The 18,710-nt window shown below is 31.0% G+C and overlaps 1 protein-coding gene across 1 annotated transcript; it reads right to left on the reverse strand.

Moving 5' to 3' along the window:
• Positions 1 to 1,230: 1,230 nt before the first annotated feature.
• On the reverse strand, positions 1,231 to 6,772 carry LOC132757793 (glutathione S-transferase Mu 1-like). Its single transcript, XM_060749181.1, has 6 exons — positions 6,639 to 6,772; positions 6,415 to 6,490; positions 4,082 to 4,152; positions 3,361 to 3,549; positions 2,930 to 3,025; positions 1,231 to 2,114 (listed from the first exon to the last, which is right to left on the reverse strand). Exons 1-6 carry the CDS (start codon positions 6,669 to 6,671, stop codon positions 1,917 to 1,919), a joined length of 663 nt encoding a protein of 220 aa, XP_060605164.1. The 5' UTR covers positions 6,672 to 6,772; the 3' UTR covers positions 1,231 to 1,916.
• Between the last annotated feature and the right edge of the window lie 11,938 nt (positions 6,773 to 18,710).

Consider the following 18,710-nt stretch of genomic DNA (forward strand, 5'->3'; position numbering starts at 1 on the left):
ACATAATCGTTATATTCGGTGATGTCAAACATTCTTGTTTTTTACAATCTGACACCATCCTGTCTCTTGCTTAAACTTAACATACTAGTAGATAAGCCACAATGGTTATATATCCGAAAATGACAATTGCCGCTGATGGGTTGCCTGTTAGGGTTGAGGAATCATATTTTAGCCACCTTTCATCCATGTGTAATCATAAGGGGCGACTACATTGGTTCGAGTTTCTTGAGTCAATGCATCTCTTAGCTGCAGCAGGTGAGCTGGTTTTGACACCTGATTTTGCTTTTAGTTCGTAACACACGAGGTTAGCCAAAGTCATCTTTCCTGTTTTCGGCGAAATATGACCTAGATTGTGTTGTTATGCCGTAATAACAAACTAAAACAACACACAAAACGGAAATGGCAATGTAAATAACATACATTCTTTTTTAGAATTTTATAGTAGTCAATAGTCATTTGTTCGGTTTGTTTCTGACATTGTATGCCATTATATCATTATGTGTTGTATGTTGTTCTGTTCATTTTAAGATGCTCATCAGTTAGCAACTATATGATATATTTCTGTTAAACCTTAGTTTAAAAATTGACAATTACTACATGAGTACTTTCCCTAAACATGATCCGACATTTCCCATTTTTTCTTCATAATGGAACAGAAACAGAGCTGTAGAAATGGCCATTAATGACCATAGATTTATCATTACAGGGTCATGTTGTGCAGGAATTGTTAGTTTCAGGATGACAAATATGACTTCAAATAATTTATTATATCTTGGTGTAGTTTAAGCAGATATTTTTATTTATACACAACGTAAAGGCACACTTGGTCTCAGATTTGTCTAGCACAACAACAGACGACTTTCTCAAAGAATGACGTCATACCAGCACATAAATTAGTTTTTTTTTTAATTCCTCCATTGAATAATTTTGGTGTGTTTAGCAAAACAGTTTATGGTTTTTTTTCTTTAATAGTACATGTACATTCCCGGTATACTAACCTAGTGATAAAAAGCAGACGATTTATTTCTCAATAAATGACGTCATTTCCGTTGCATTGTAATAAAACACGATCACTTTTATGCAAATCTTTGTGTATTTTACAATATGAAAATTATATTCTAGATATGCTACCAATTCTCAACATGTCAGATATCTAATAAAATTGATATAAATCTAAAAAAAATGAGATTTTGTTGATACTTTTGCTACAAAATAAAACAAGCCGTATAGTTAAATTATACATTATAGTATAATTAAATTTAATACCGATTTATAAATAATGTTTAAAGCAGCATGCCTCCAGATTCATTCTAATTTTCATGAAAATTTTGAAAATGTATTTGAATGTGTAATATTGTGAAGTAACCAAAAGGAAGCAATTTACACATTATCAATGGCACTTACAAACCTCGTAAAGTACCAAAAGTGGTCAAAATATGCATAACTAGCCTTTACTTCGTTAGTAACTCAGTAGAAATATAGCTAAAGATACTGAAAAATCAGTCATAAATTGTACATAATATGTAAAATATTACTTGAATCTTGAAACTTATTACTTTTCCTTACATCTTAGTACAATTTTCTCAAATTTGATTTTTATGAAATATTTTGAAGGTATGCAGCCTTAAAGCAACAATTACAACTCCTTATGAATGACATATCTTTATGAAGTTTCAAAGTACAGATTCAACAAGCTTGTCGTGGCAGACTGAAGGTTTGGTTAAACTCTTGGTTGAAGTATCCACTATATGCAGAATTGTGTACTTGTAATATAATCGAAAATAAATCTAGACTATATATTGTAAAAACACATTTAACAGCACGTAGGTCTGATGTATATGACAGACTGACACTTCAGACGGACGTCTTCTTCAAAATGTTATTCATTGCTTTTTGCGAATTGAAAATATGTGATTTCATAAGGTCCTCACTGCAATTTTGCTACTTCTGGGCAGATTCTGGACTTTGTCGAGTGATATATATTCCTTGACTTTTGGTAGAGATTCAAACCTATCAATGAAACTCTGTAGCTTCGGGAAGGCATTCAAACAATCAGACTGCAACCGTCGAAGAAAATCAAGAAGATCATACATCGAAAAATCGGCTGCTGTTATCTTAAATAATCGAATTTAAATAATCGAATCAATTTTGTTTTAAAAGACATATTCATAATCTTGATTTGTACAGTAGCATAGCCACATTAGATTTTAAAGTAACATTATGCCCCATCATAGGTGCAGTTTTTATACTTTATCCTTTCAATTTTTACTACGATTATTTGTCATTGACCATTGATACAGTTGCTAACGAAAAATTAGCATAATGTCACGTTTAATATAATCATTTTAATTAGACATGGAAAAGTTGTCGCCGTGAATATAACAAAGAATAAGTTTCGTTATAAATTAGCAAACAAAATAAATAAATAAATACATTTCTCGTAAAAAATGTTAAAAATAGTCAAAGAATAATTCTCGTTAAAAATAAAACAGAGAATAAGTTTAGTTTTAAATAAATAAGAAATAGTTTTTGTTATGAATAAAACAAATAATAATTATAGTTATACAAGTTAATAAACATGGAAAAATTCTCGTTAAAATAAAAGAAAGAATACTTTTAGTTATAAATAAAAATGAAAAGAGAGAAAAAAAACAAGAAATAATGAGCGTTCTAAGCAATGATTTATTTACGTTGTAAAAAAAAACAAGCACTTAATCTCGTTATAAATAACCAATTACCAATTACTGAAAATGAAAAAAGTTTGTCCGGAACAAACAGTCAATTATAAATGTTAGGGATACCTCGATGGATAGTTAGAAGTTGATCTGTCAACAGTATATAGTACGGACTTGAAGAATGGTCTGGTTCAATACTTATAGTCAAAGATTTACAGATTCAGCACGGTGAAGTTTGATAAAGATAAACTTACAGCGTCCCCAGCAAACCAGTCATTTACACCTAGATGATTCTCAAACTGTTTTAGTTTTGGCGGGAGATTCTTAAAGAAATCTGGTTTCAACTTCTCCTAGAGAATGAAAAATAGAATAAAAAAACTTATTATTGTAAAGATCAAGTAACGTTTATGAAACCCAATGCCCTTCTTATTACACTGGGAATACAAAGTGATATTCATCTTCAATATCTTTAGTGTTACAAAATAATATATTTCACTGCGTTGTTCTCTGTTTTGCCCATTCCTACTTATATGCAGATATTCTAATTTTTGTAATGTAAAATCTTAAAACCAAGGTAATGTATCGAATTGAAATTATACGTGTATTTTTACAATATAGATTAACTTCTACTATTATATTGATATATTCTAATAATTTGATACAGTAATGATATCTTCCCACTCACGTAGTTTTCAACACTTGTATACGTTATTTTGTAGATATTATTCCTGAGATCCATTGCCTCCTCTATAATCATATCTACAACAGCCTTTTCCTTCTCCGTCTCACCATCCAACTTATATTTCCGGGCTACGTGTCTTAAAATTGCGTGACTTTGGGAAATTTTAACATCGCCATCTATGTAATACGGAAGCTGAAAAATATCGTTCAAGTATTTAATTTTTGTATAACAATATGTATTTTCATTATTAAACAACAATTAAAAAGTTTTTTTTCTACTTTTAAGTACTGATAGAATGTCGAAACTTAAAATATGATTTTGCTCACCGATGTCATCTCGAACACGCTAGCTATATGTTACTTCCACTTAAAATGTGTAAAAAAATCAGAGAAAGGGCAACTCCTCTTGTGGAACAGATGTTTTGCAGTGTTCATGTCGCTGTTTGTTTTCATATTTTACGTTGCTTTTTAGGCAGGTTCGGCTATATTCAATACTTTACTTCTTGAACAATACCGGCGTACCTATATATGGCTAACAGCAAGACAGTGTGTACATTCTTGCAACGCATGGCACCTCTTGTTTCATATTTACAAGGAAATACATTCACCTAGCATAACAGTCTTTTTCGAATTATAGAAAAGACCTGTCCATTACACACAATGTATTCGATAATATTTTTATCTGCAGAATTTATAAATCTTAATATTTACACAAGTACACTTACATTGGGAAAGGACAAAAATTCTCCAAACTTTGGTTTTACACTGTACCACGATTCTCTGCTAAAATCCGGCGCTGAAATTCAGGAAAAAGGTTAAATGTAATTACCAATAAGCATATCACGTGACCTTTTTGAACTTGAAAATTACAAAGTAGTATAGTATTTGTTAGTTAAACATTAAGAGTAACTTACAAACTAAGTGACATAAGAAGTGGTGATGTTCAAACTATTATCGTGCTCTATATTTTAAGAAAATCGCTGTCAAAGATTTCCAAACCTATTAATTTGTTGTTGTTGTTGTTGTTGTTTGTTTTGTTTTTTTTTTTGGGGGGGGGGGGGATTTTTGGACGACTTTGGTAAATTTATTGCTATCAAGTCTATATAGGATTTTATCAAACCGTTTTTAAGAATACGCCATGCACTCTCAAGGAAATATACAAACGTATTTTCATGCAGAAATTATAGAATTCTTCAACATTTAAACAATTAAAACTAACTTGTTTTGTATTTCAAAATTATTATTTTTATTTACTACAGGCACCGGATATAGTTTTTTTACCTTAAAGTAAACGAATTGCACGATGAAAAGTGAAAATGAATAAGGACCTCGAACACAATAGTATTAATACACATAACGGATATGTATTTCGGTCGAACATACGCTAAGAAACTAAACATGTAAACAAATATAAAATTAATGCTAAGAGTTGCTGACAAGGTTTTTTACCAATATATCAAGTAAAAGTCAACCTTAAATGAGCAAATTCATTTTGTAATTCATTTTTCAATCATAATTGTACCGAGATAGACTTTATTGCTTTAGACGTCAAATATATACATTCCTTCAAAATATTCGAAGATTACACTCTCTGTTACTGTTAACATCTGAAACCACGAGTTAGAACTACTTTCACTCCGGACTGTTTCCGAGGTTATTATGAATAATAGTCGAGGATGTTCCGACACTATAATCTGCCAAGGGAGGTAACCACAACGAGAAGTTTGGTTTGAATATGGAGTGAATATTTACCAGTAAGGTCGTACCGTACTCAATCAGATCGGAAAAAAACATTGTTGATTGCAGCTGAATACAAACAAATTGTCATATCTTGTTATAAAAAATTTAGGTAATGTTTTAATCAATTTAAAACTTTTTTCCACTTTGTCAGTTACGGGTTATTGAATTAGCTAAAAATCGACCGTACCCGTTTAAACGGATAAATGTGACACCACTAATCCCTAAACTGATGTAAATTTCTCCCAAAAACTCGCATGAATATCCGCTATTTGACGCACAGTAACAGGTTTAATTGAAACATGATATTTACACTTCACTGTAGGTAAATATTTTGGCCGCGTCTACACAACATCGGAGTATCATATTCAATCTAGATAACTAACTAATGATAAATAAGGTGACATCCTTGCGAGCAAAATTACATTATTGCGATAAAACACGTTCTATCTTTCTTCATGATTTTGACTGTCAAGATACTGATAACACCGGTTTAACATCCCAAGCGTGCGATAGTGTTGTCATTTTTAACATTTTTTGGATTTTTGTTTGTTTATTCAGTGTACATGACCTGTTAATTTTCAGTTAATGTTTACAATGTATTTGTCAAAGGATCAAATTAATACACAGAAGAACAAAAAATGAGTTGTTTTTTTTCAAAAGTAGGGATCCTCAATAGGGCTTTTCAAATGATTTTTTTCAATCATCAAATAAATCAAGTAGTAAGCTCAAAATATTTGTTCTCACATTTTCCATTTATTTTTAAATAATGTACATACGTTGTTTTATGCTAATTGCATCATTATTCACAGATTTTACCCGACAGATGCTTTGGTAGTTTAGCGCGGAGGAAGGTAGTCTAGTACTGGTGTAACTCTCCAGGAACGATGGTTAGGAAACTACCCGCCTATATGACTGAAATACTGTTGGGAAAAGGCGTAAAATGAAACAAACAAACAAACAAATAAACACAGATTTTATATAAACATGATAGTCTTAGCGTAGAAAAATGTATATATTCTGGGCAATCTCAATAATATATTTTAGTAAAAAACATGTTGCTGATTATATATTGAAAGGGGCTAAATCGTTGTAAAAATATATATCTACAGATAAACGGGATGATTATTATGACAGGCTCACACTTCATCCTTACAGTAAATGAATACACTTCAGAAAGGAAGTTATGCATAAGGCACCTATAACATGAAAACAATATTACGTAATTTGTTATGAATATCAAATAGTATTTATAACAAATAGAGTAGTATAAAAATTTCAGGTTTACAATTTCTAAGAACCAGAGAACAAAAATTCTTACGAGGCCCTTGTCCGTACTGTACATCTTCAAACTCTACCCCGGCATATGTTAAAAGCAATCGAATCGGCTGTGCTAACTGAAAGTTTAAACCATAACGTAAATTAAATGTTACATTCAGGTATGTTATAAAATATACGTGCAGTGTTGTGAAAGTGGTCTTAATGAGATAACCAAACATAATTATGCTACTTTAGTAAAATATCTACCAATAAATAAATACTTACACCTTTATTTTTCCAATATCCAAGAGTTGGCATTTCTGTTGTACTTGATAATGACTCTAAACCTCAAGCGTCTATTGTGCCGCTGTGATTATGTGAGAGTGACGTTGCATTGTTTGTGTACACAAAAGTTTACTATCTTAAAACAGGTTAAAACAGGTAAAACAGGGTATTAAAGGGCGAATATAGTACAAGATAAATAATAGAACTTTAAATGTTTTGATGGCAAAACTGGACGGTAGAGTCATTGGGATGCAATACAACTTACTTAATTTTTTTCATGAGTTCGTGCCTCACAAGTTGTCGTACATTTTCTTTTTTGTCGGTAGGTCCGTAGACCAAATGATTTCTGATCAGTAAGAACGCATAGGCCTAGGAATTTCAACTTTAGTATGAATAATGTTCATGACCAGTAGATGACTCCTATTTATTTTGAGGTCAATGGATCAATGGTCAAGTCAAATTGACTTTGTAGGTTAAAACGGTTTCCGATCAATGATTTGACAACCAAAGGACCCTTGGCCCTCAAACTGCATAAGTGCATTGATTTAGGCTATAAGATAACCCCTATTGATTCTTGGGTAAAGGGGTCAAAGGTAAATTTTATTGACCTTGTTGGTAAAAAACGTTTTCCTATCAATAACTAGACAACCCATGGGATGTAGGCTCTCAAACTGCATAGGTGCATTGGTCTTGGCCTGTAGATAACCCCTATTAATTTCAAGATCAAAGTCACATTGTACGTTTAAATGGTTTGCGATCAATAAATCAACAACTCAAGTTGCCTTGGTTGATATTTTTATTAAACTAAAAAGTCTTGTGGTGTTCACATTTCAAGGTCCAATATAATATTACAAATTGGCTTTCATTAAGGAGGCCTACAGGATTCATAAATTTTATACATATATAACTAGGTAAAATGTGTGATAACTTTGTCATAACAAGAGCCACCGCCGGGCGGGGGCAACGCTCGACTTTTTACTTTTTCTAAACGCAAACATAGAAAGGTTTGAACATATATTAACGTTTCCTTTTTATAAATTTAGTTTGTCTGTCTTGTCACATTAGTTTTCTTTATATATTTTGTATATATATGAATAGAAACATTAAGCATATTTCTAAAAATAGCAACAGTACGCAATTTCTTAAAATAGCAACATGATGCAATTTCTCAATATAGAAAAAATGACGCAATTTCTAAAAATACAAAAAATGACATAATTTCTAAAAATAAAAAAGTGATGCAATTTCTAAAAATAGCAACAATGATGCAATTTCTAAAAATAGAAAAATTGACGCAATTTCTAAAAATAGAAAAAAATGAAGCAACTTCTAAAAAAAGAAAAAATGACGCAATTTCTAGATATACTAAAATAGAAATTATGACGCAATATCTAAAAATAGAAATTATGACGCAATTTCTAAAAGTAGAAAAAATGACGCAATTTCTAAAAATAGCACCAATGACGCAATTTCTAAAAATAGAAATTATGACGCAATTTCTAAAAATAGAAATTATGACGCAATTTCTAAAAAATGACGCAATTTCTAAAAAATAGCACCAATGACGCAATTTCTAAAAATAGAAAAAATGACGCAATTTCTAAAAATAGCACCAATGACGCAATTTCTAAAAATAGAAATTATGACGCAATTTCTAAAAATAGAAAAAATGACGCAATTTCTAAAAATAGCACCAATGACGCAATTTCTAAAAATAGAAATTATGACGCAATTTCTAAAAATAGAAAAAATGACGCAATTTCTTAAAATAGAAATTATGACGCAATTTCTAAAAATAGAAATTATGACGCAATTTCTAAAAATAGAAAAAATGACACAACGTCTAAAATTAGAAACAATGACGCATTTTCTAAAAATAGAAACAATGACGCAATTTCTAAAAATAGCACCAATGATGCAATTTCTAAAAACAGAAATTATGACGCAATTTCTAAAAATAGCAAAAATGATGCAATCTCTAAAAATACTAAAAATAGAAATTATGACGCAATTTCTAAAAAATAGAAAAAATGACGCAATATCTAAAAATAGCACCAATGACGCAATTTCTAAAAATAGAAATTACGACGCAATTTATAAAATAGAAATTATGACACAGTTTCTAAAAATAGCACCAATGATGCAATTTCTAAAAATAGAAATTATGACGCAATTTCTAAAAATAGAAAAAATGATGCAATCTCTAAAAATACTAAAAATAGAAATTATGACGCAATTTCTAAAAATAGAAAAAATGACGCAATATCTAAAATAGCACCAATGACGCAATTTCTAAAAATAGAAATTATGACGAAATTTCTAAAAATAGAAATTATGACACAATTTCTAAAAATAGAAAAAATGATGCAATCTCTAAAAATACTAAAAATAGAAATTATGACGCAATATCTAAAAATAGAAAAAATGATGCAATTTCTAAAAATAGAAATTATGATGCAATTTCTAAAAATAGAAAAAATGATGCAATCCCTAAAAATAGAAACAATGACGCATTTCTATAAAAAAAAACAAAAAAACAATGACCCAATTTCTCTAAATAGAAACAATGACGCAATTCTATAAATAGAAACAATGACGCAATTCTATAAATAGAAACAATGACACAATTTTAGTTATTGTTGTTGTTGTTGTAAATATATATATATAGACACACACACACCAATAAATATTTAAATATGGTCATTTACTGCAGAAATCTGAGAAAATTCAGTAATTTAACCTTCAAGGTCAAGGTCATTTAAGAGCCCAAGCAAAGTTGGGTTTGATAAACAACAAGGTCTGGTCCTTAAGAATGTTCTCTAATAATATGAAGTTGATCCCTTCAATAATAGCAAAGTTACAGTCAGTGACCGCCAAAACAATGAAAATTTCAATAATTTGACCTTCAAAGACAATGTCATTAATGTGTGAAGGTCAAGGTCTTCCGGTATATCTTTAACAGTAATCTTTGAAGATTATTATGTTCAAGTTTCAGGACAATCCATTCAAAAATAACAAACTTACAGCCAATAAAAGCCAAAAAAATGAAAATTTCAATAATTTGACCTTCAAAGTCAAGGTCATTTATGAGTGAAGGTCAAGGTCTGGCTGGTTATTTTTAAGGGATATCCTTAAAGATTATTATGTTCAAGTTTGAAGACAATCCATTCAAAAATAACAAAGTTACAGCCAATAACAGCATGAACAAGCAAAAATTGGACTTTTAACCTTGAAGGTCAAGGTCATTTACGGATGAAGGTCAAGGTTAGTGTGGTCTACTGAAAGGTCTTGTCCCAAGGGTTGTTGTGGCCAAGTATGAAGACAATACACAAAGAAATAAAAAAGTTATGATCCAGGTACAAGTTTTCGGACGGCAACGGCAACGGCAACGGCAACGGCAACGCCGACCTGACTGTAGCAATACCTCTATTTTTTTTTCAAAAAAAAAAGTCGAGCTAAAAATGCTGCACACAACCTTTTCGGTTACAATGACCTAGTAACTAGTCATGACCAGTAGCTAACTCTTATTGATTTTTTGGTCACTAGGTCAAAAGTCCGTATAATAACCTGACCACATGACTAATTGGTTGCCGAAAAGGGGCATACATGTTTTACAAACATAACTTGTTTTGTTATAATATGTAATAATTTAAATATACCGGTAATAATATTTTATCCTGTGTAGTGTGTAGTATGCAGTAGTCATGGTACTTGTGCCGTGTACTAGTATTTCGTGCCAACAGACCTGCAGTTGAAACAATGTATATGTACATGTATGTATTCATTCCGTTTAGTGTTCAGTACATGGTTGTACCAACTTGCTAGACATTACTTTTGACAGAGAGACAAAAACAGTTTATAGAAAACTACACAACACTTAACACTTCTTTACGTTAAGCAAAAATATAATATATTCGTACTTGGTTATTTATATACAGATATTATTTGCCTGAAAATGTACAATCCGAACCAGTTCTGCATTAGTATTGAACTAAAAGATTAACTGCGTTACGCTGACAGGTGACTAATTTGTTGATATCTTAGTTTTTATCGCAAACCTGCGTGCCTATAAGAATAAACTCGAAATATGATAACTGGTTTACACCGTGATAGAGGACTTGACCACCATATCCTTAACGCACAGTATGCGACAAAGAAGTGTATGGTAAACTTCAAGGTGCATTTCTCATCGACCCATTAGACCATGCGTGTTTTAAAATTGTAAAAGCAGATTGATGTCCCAACTTTGAATGTTCTGTAAAGGTATTACTTAAAACTAACAATCATAAATAGAAATCGTGTAGATCTTTATTAAAATAATTTTTCAGAGTACGACCTAGTTGGAACAGCGCACAGTTAGCTATGTAGATCCTGTAATTTTATTAAAATAAACATATTGGCATAATTATGGTATAACTGTTGTTAATGCTACATCACGGGCGGGCAATTGATATGTTATATGTGTATCTATACCTTCAAAGCAACAAATCAATTTTATTTTGTCTAATATTTCTTTCAAACATAGATGATTTATCGTTTATATAAGCCCATTTCAAATATTTTTTGTAAACAACAAACAAAAATTATGAAATTATGGCACAAAGGGCAAAATTATTTTGTTCAATAATATCAACTGAGGAACGGTCGAATGTCACCAAAAAATGTAAATTTTCACAAACCGATAATATTACTTATCTGCGTGTTAGGGATTTAAACAGAACCAGTGATGAATTGATATGTATTCTATGGCTTGGCATTTCGTTTGAAATATACGCGTTCTCCAATTTAACGCTTTTCAGTTTGCAAATCTTACGTTCGGACTAAAAGTTAAGGTCACGTGATGAGTCTCTGAATGAAAAAGCGGAACAGATAAATTGTGGTGTATTGGCAGCAACTGCGTGGACAGTAGAATATACCAATATTGCATAAATAAAAAAGAAAAATACGACTTTGTTTATTAATTCTTGATGCGCACATATTTTCGTGTTAGAAAAATCATGCAAAAACAATTTATATATATTTAAAGCCTTATATTGTGTAATCATGTTTTTGAATCTCCGTTACGCTGATGAATTTGGTTAAACGTACGGAGTTGTAAACGGACATACACAAACTTTATAAATATGCTTATAATAAATTGAGTGTCATCGTGTAATTGATAAATATTATTCATAAACTCTGTCATGGTTTAAAATATCAAGATATCTTTTGACAATAGAGAACTACATGTCATTTGATATTACATTACCATAAATTATGGTTATGTAATAAACGTATCTAATAACTTGCAAATTTCTACTTTCACCTCTAAATTGACACATTGCATTCTTTGTCTTATTATATACAGTTTAACATTTCAGTTTTGTTTATCAACATAGCTTCCAAATATTACTAGTCTTATTTATGAGAAAAAAAATCCTATGGGGTAATTTTCTCATAGAAATAAGTTTGAGAAAAATGAAATTGGTCTTCGTTTAAACAGTACAGTAGGGTCGATAGTTAACATTTAACTACCAAGGTCAATAGTTTGTTGATTAATTAATCCATGTTTCAATTTCATAAGTGTAAAAAACACATTTATTTCAACAAAAGAATGATATATGCATGTATTATTTGAACACGTTGTTCAAGGACTGATGAAAAGAAAGAACAATACTTATTTGAAAACCAAATGTAAAACTATTTCAGATTAAGTCCAGGGTTAAAGATAAGATAACCTTCTGTTAAAAAAGACTGAGCACAACTGCAGTCAACTTGAGTCTCGACATGCACTCTATCCTCATCACTTTTCATAAAGATTTCTCCTAAGACAATGTCGTCCAGGAAAACACTGATAGATATTGTAGATAATGCAAGTTTCTGTCTACTTTGTAGTCAATAAAATATATATCTAGGAAATGCCCTTAACAAATATTGATAATGTTAATAACTTTGTATAGGTGACGATCACCGGATTCTTTCCTAAGATAACATGGTCTGATTTAAAAGCAACGATATTATTATAATAATTTTTTTTTTTTTTTAAATTTTACAGAATCTCCAGCATAAAAAAACATTATGCTATTATTGACAGAATTTGTCTTATTACTACACTATAATCTCTTTTAATAAAGTAACACAATTGTCTAATTTTAGCTTCAGCTGAAAAGTAATTACTCTGATGTGTATAACAGTACTATTAATTATTTTTAAAGTTTAAGTTTAATAACAAATTTTAATAATAATTTTTGTAGTGTCTGTTTTTTTATAAGAATTCATGCATTAAATTATTTATAAGTAAAACACCTACTTTGTTGACTGCTAAAAATATGCAGCAAGTTTAAATGGGCACTGGGAATGTTTATTTTCTTCGGGTCACGTGACTCCCTTCGTCGATTCTGTGAATAATAACACACATTTTCGGTCAGGGTAAAATGGGGTCGTGTTAGAATGTTTTCTATCACATATGTGTAATATAGTCTGTTAATAAAATAGATACAAGTATTACACTAATGCAATAACACTTTAACGTGACGTCATTTGCGATATATATATATATATATAAACATAGCAATAAAGCGCGCTAATGTTATCGTTACAGTATACTACTGCATAGAATCAATGAAAAATAATTCTTTAAACTGTCAACCGTTCGTATTTTAGATATGTGATAAAATATAATACATGTATAACATTCGTGTAGAGTCAATACTCAATTTATTAAATGCGTCGAATAAAACAATATTATGCTCACCAGATGTTAGCATAATATGATTTTTTTTCAACCTGTTCCAAATTAAATCTGTACTTCCATATCCTTTAGAATATTTCTTATCTTGTTGCTATTGTTTTTGTTATGGTATTTGTTGTTGTATTTTTTGTATAAAATTCAACTATTTATGTTGTGTCTCATACTGTTAATAAATCACGAGAGAATAATTTGGATATCTTTTTTGTAACATCTATGTTATATAATTATGTGTCGGGTATCATCCGATGTGCTAAATATACTGTAAGGACAAACGCAGTTGTTTCTAGATTGAGAGTAACACTTTGCTATTGTAAACGCTTTAAATTTCAAACACAATGCCATAAAAGCATTTCAATAAGCGTATGAATTATCCCTGAGCACCATTCAATGTTTCACAAATAATAAGCTGAAGTGATTTTAACCGCCTCCGTAGTCGAGGGGTTAGTGGGTTCGATACCCGGGAGATGCTTTGGTAGTTTAGCGCGGAGGAAGGTAGTCTAGTACTGGTGTAACTCTTCGGGAACGATGGTTAGGAAACTACCCGCCTGTATGACTGAAATTATGTTGGGAAAAGGCGTAAAATGAAACAAACAAAGAAACTGAAGTAATTTTAGCCTAGTATGGTTCTAAAAGCATGACTGTTTTAACTGTAACAAAGGACTGAAACTTGCTGTTAACCGAATAATTTTAGTCTTTACGCCATTAAGGAAAGTAAGACCTCGGTATGCGGTTTTAAGCAAAAGTTTATATCTCTTGTTAACAAATGACTTTACGGTCGTGTTTTATATGTCCATTTGCTAGAATATTGAAATCACAAAAAAATGGTATAGTCAAATAAATAAATACTTATAATAAATTAAAATTTTTGACAGGTTATATTGTTAACATAACTACCGTTTATAATACGGTCATATTACCTTTCAATAAGAATCTTGATAACGAATTTATAAAACTGCAAACTTCCTTTACTTGAGAAAAAAATGAAGACATTTAATAAATTACCAACAGCCGTGTTTATAGATCACCTAAATGTCACAATAAATTCAACTCAAAACGACGTTACAAGTTTGTATTATTATAAATTTATTAGTACTTCTTTAAAGTGTCAACACATCTGATATGTACATTTTCTTATAGTAGAGCATTAAAACAACATTCATTTTTTAAGAATTGTACAAACAAGAGATTCTATTGAAAGTAAGGTCACTAAAGTGTTTTCATTTTATGGTTAAGGACAAACAATCTTGCATTATTATAAGTTTACTAGTACTTTTAAATGTGTCAGTAAAAAAAATGTGTACATTTTCATGAAGTAGAGCAGTAAAACAACATTTATTTTTATGAATTGTACAAACAAGAGATTCCACTGAATGTAAAGCCACTAAAGTGTTTTCATTTTATGTTTCAAAGACAAACAAAATAATCATTTTATCAGACAACATTGAGAAAGTGTGAATAATTTAGGCAATCCTAGCACAATATGTATCAGGCTAATGCACTAATGAACGATCGCCATACATCGCAAAAATAATTATTTTATACTCAGTTTTCGGTCAAACATAATTTCAAACATCGAATCTTTCTCATTAATCGTAATAAATGTATTCGTGTAGCATAATAAATTAAGTAACAGCAAGACAACTAAACTCCAGTCCGGTAGAGTGAACCTATGCAGCCGGCCCCACATTTCTGACTCGTATTGCCTTTACAACTCCAGCTACATTTGGACTCGGACACCTTCTCAGCGGTGGTAAAATTGACGCTTGCTCCACACCAGCATTCAGTGGCATACTAAAATATCGATTATAATTATAAATTATAAGTGTAGAAAATGTTGAACAATAATAATTGGTGTTTGATAATCGCCATGATGTCAAATGAACATCCTTAACATACATAGGGACATATCTTGTTACTTACCCAAATTTATTTTTGCAAATTTGTAATCATTCTGAAATGCAATCAAGTAAAATCAAAATAACTGGAAACTTAATAAAATAGAGAGAAAAAATAAGAATCCCTAAAGAAAGCCCAACACGGCAAATTTGAAAATGTTGCAAGCTCGGTTTGATTGAGCCTGTTCATGTACGGTACTGTCAAGTGCAAACTACCGTCCACGCCCCCTAGCACCGGCTTAAGCAGAATTCAACATTTAACATTAACTGGTACAATTTTGAATTTTGAAACATCCGCAGATGTGTTCATATGGCGGTCAACATGGAACTTTCAATTTGACACGTACAGTAAGTGCCATTCCATGAAAAGCGGCATATGGTCCCCAAGTAAAACAATGCGTGTGCCCTAAACGAGAAAACAATGGGCGGAACTAAATAAAATGGAATTTTGAAAGGGGATCAGAGGTTATGAAGCTAGCATATCACAGATAAGACGTCAAAAGACAAATTCAAAAATCAGGCCACATATCCTAAGGGTGATTCAACAGTATTCAAGTGAGGAATACTGGACCAACCAACAAGAAAATAGCCGAATAGAAAAAAAACTAAATTACCACAAGCACAACAATAATGTCGTGCTGAACGATCTTTAAGTATCGGAAATATAAAATTTCTATATAAATATAACATAAAGTTTTGCTGTATTGAAATAAACTTTGGCCTTCACATTTAGCGGAGGAAATTGTTTTGTAGAATTATCTTTGTTGCTGTTATGAATTTGTAGCGCTGAGTCTGTAAATGTCGGGTTACGTCCGTAGTTTATGTATTTATAATTGTAACAAAAAAATCGGAATGTTTTAGCTACTAAAAGATCAAATGTCAAGGTCACATTTAGTGGTAAAAAAGCAACGTTTTTCTGAGGCAAAATTACACTTTACATATAGTTTTTAATATAAGATCGTACAAATGATAACCATTGTAAGGCGGTATGTTACGCACAAAGTTTAGCTCTCTGTGGTCACGTCAAGGTAAAAATTCAGATAGATACAAATGCTTGTATGTGCAACATGGAAATCTTCATATGTTTACAATCATGAGACTGAGTTCTAGGTCAATGTATATACGCATATATATGATAAAATTTCCAGATTTTATCCGTAGCATATCTTTTACAAGCATCGAATGATTTAAGTTAGTAAGACGCAGTGCAATTCACATAAACAGTGTAAATGGGGTTTATGGTCAATGTAAAATAGAGAAATTAATAGCCCATAAAGAAAGTCCAAAACGGCAAACTTGAAAATGTTGCAGGCTCGGTTTGATTGAGCCTGTTCATGGACGATACACTTAATGGTCATAAAATAATGCTAATCCAGAGCAAACTTTTATATGCATTTAGGGAATGTGATGTTATATGACACAATTATTGACACAAATTGTGGGGTGGTATGTTGAATCTGATGAAAATATAAAAATATGTGTATAGATAATTGAGTAGTTTTAAGTTATGGATAATATAAAGTATTGTGACTTTTGTGACAAGCATAATATAGGTCACTATATACTGAGTTAAGTTCACCGGGGATAATAAGATGTCTAGATACATTGATGTATTTAACACATGACATGTTGTATCTATTGCGTTACAATCTAGGTCAAAGGTAGGTCAGAGAAAAATTCTAGTCAGGAGCAAAACGTATATTTTGCATAAAGTCATTTCAATGTTATATGGCACAAATGTTCATCTTTATAAGGATAAGGTAGAGGTGGCACAGAGACTTTGAATACCAGAGGTTAAAATGAAAATGTGTGTGTCGACAACTGATAAGTTTAAATTGTTTGATCATTTAATAAAGTATTCACAATAATAAGAGTTAGTTTAAATAGCATAATCCAGATCAATTTGCAAGACAAAGTCAACTGAGATGATGAAATGTCTAGAGAATATCTTCTCCATGCTTGAGATGTAATGTGGCTTGTAAAAATCAGGTCTCTAAGTCAAAGGCTAATGTCACAGAGGAAAGTGCTGGTCCGGAGAAAAACTTATATACTTCAAGGGACTTAAATATAACTAGGTTCATTTTTTCACACGAATTCCCACCCTTTTATCCACGGTTTAGTCCACACCTAGAAGTCAAAGATTGAAAAAGGAGTATTAAATAATGTGTCTGCACAATGCGTTAGTCTTACAATCATGAGACCGAGCATTGCAAGCAAATATCAAGTAATATTTGCAACATTAAGGTCATTAGAGATTTTAATCAAAAGATATTGCTCAAATCATATATTCTACATGCATAGAATGGTTGTGGTATAATTTGACACAACTGTTTCCTAGCATGCGACATAGTGTTGCAATCATGATGTCATGGTCTAATTAAGAGGTCAGTGAAAACCATTTTTATAGACCTGTTTGGATAAGGATAATGTCAATAGCAGAGGTCAAATGTCAAAGAAGAAAATAAAATGTTGACACTGACCCTTTAGTCATAATTGGTTGAGAACTTTTAATGTTGATATTCACAATTATGAGACTAAGCAAGTGAGGCGGTCGCATTCCCTGGCATATTCACTTTTGTTTTGTTTAACGCCTAACTATTATCGAAATAGAATATTTGATCAAGCATTAAATGCGAGTTTAATATTTTTCCTCATTCCAAACTGTTTCTATGTGTTCATCTTGACAATATTTATTCTATTAACGCTACCGTCTATGCACTTACCTGAATTATTCAAGCAGAATGAAAAATTGATACTAATACATGGTTGATTACTTACTTCAGTTAATGAAAACGATGAGTCCAAGTTCTTGCAATAAGTAAGACAGTTTTCCGTTGATTGACTCGAAGATATTTGTACATCAGAAGTGAGTTCCATAATTTTTGGACAGTCGTTATAACAACCGAGGTATTGGTCTGAATTCACAAAGAAAATAATTAGTATTGTATCAGCAACTATGCTCCAGTAATCCAAACTTTTCGTGTAATTTAGTACTGTCAAAAATGTGTTTTTAATATTGTTTTTATAACAGAGTTAGATCATGTTTGATGCTTAATAACTGACGACAATAGCGCTGAATACGCAGTAATGTGTCATAAAGGTAGCAGCATGTAAACAAAGTAGTATTTTGTTTTCAATATACCAACTGCTAAAAGAGCAAAATAAGTAAAAGATAGTTAATATATATTATGGCAAATAAGTATACTTTTTAAACTTTAACAAGATATCAAAATCATTTTTTAGAAATAAAAATGATAAAAACTCCATTTTCAGACATTTTGAGATTTCAAGACGTTTATTATAATATAGTACTCCAATTTCATTCAAAGCTTATTCAAAGACGGAAAATGTAAACTAAATGCAGAAAAATTTTCTTATCTTTTGCATGACCAAATAGATTATTACAATTGATTCACAAATAAATTGATAAAAAACATCATCATCCTT

This window comes from Ruditapes philippinarum, unplaced genomic scaffold (genome assembly GCF_026571515.1).
Source record: "Ruditapes philippinarum isolate M1 unplaced genomic scaffold, ASM2657151v2 ctg10810_1_1_1_1, whole genome shotgun sequence".
NCBI classification, from domain to species: Eukaryota; Metazoa; Mollusca; class Bivalvia; order Venerida; family Veneridae; genus Ruditapes; species Ruditapes philippinarum.

What these genes read in the sequence shown, in the direction of transcription:
- LOC132757793 (XM_060749181.1), bottom strand. Translation starts at nt 6,671, where the DNA reads ATGCCAACTCTTGGATATTGGAAAAATAAAGGT. An exon ending in ACAGTACGGACAAGGGCCTC is followed by an intron (nt 4,153 to 6,414) that starts GTAAGAATTTTT and finishes CCTGAATTTCAG; the next exon opens with CGCCGGATTTTAGCAGAGAA. An exon ending in AATTTTTGTCCTTTCCCAAT is followed by an intron (nt 3,550 to 4,081) that starts GTAAGTGTACTT and finishes GATATTTTTCAG; the next exon opens with CTTCCGTATTACATAGATGG.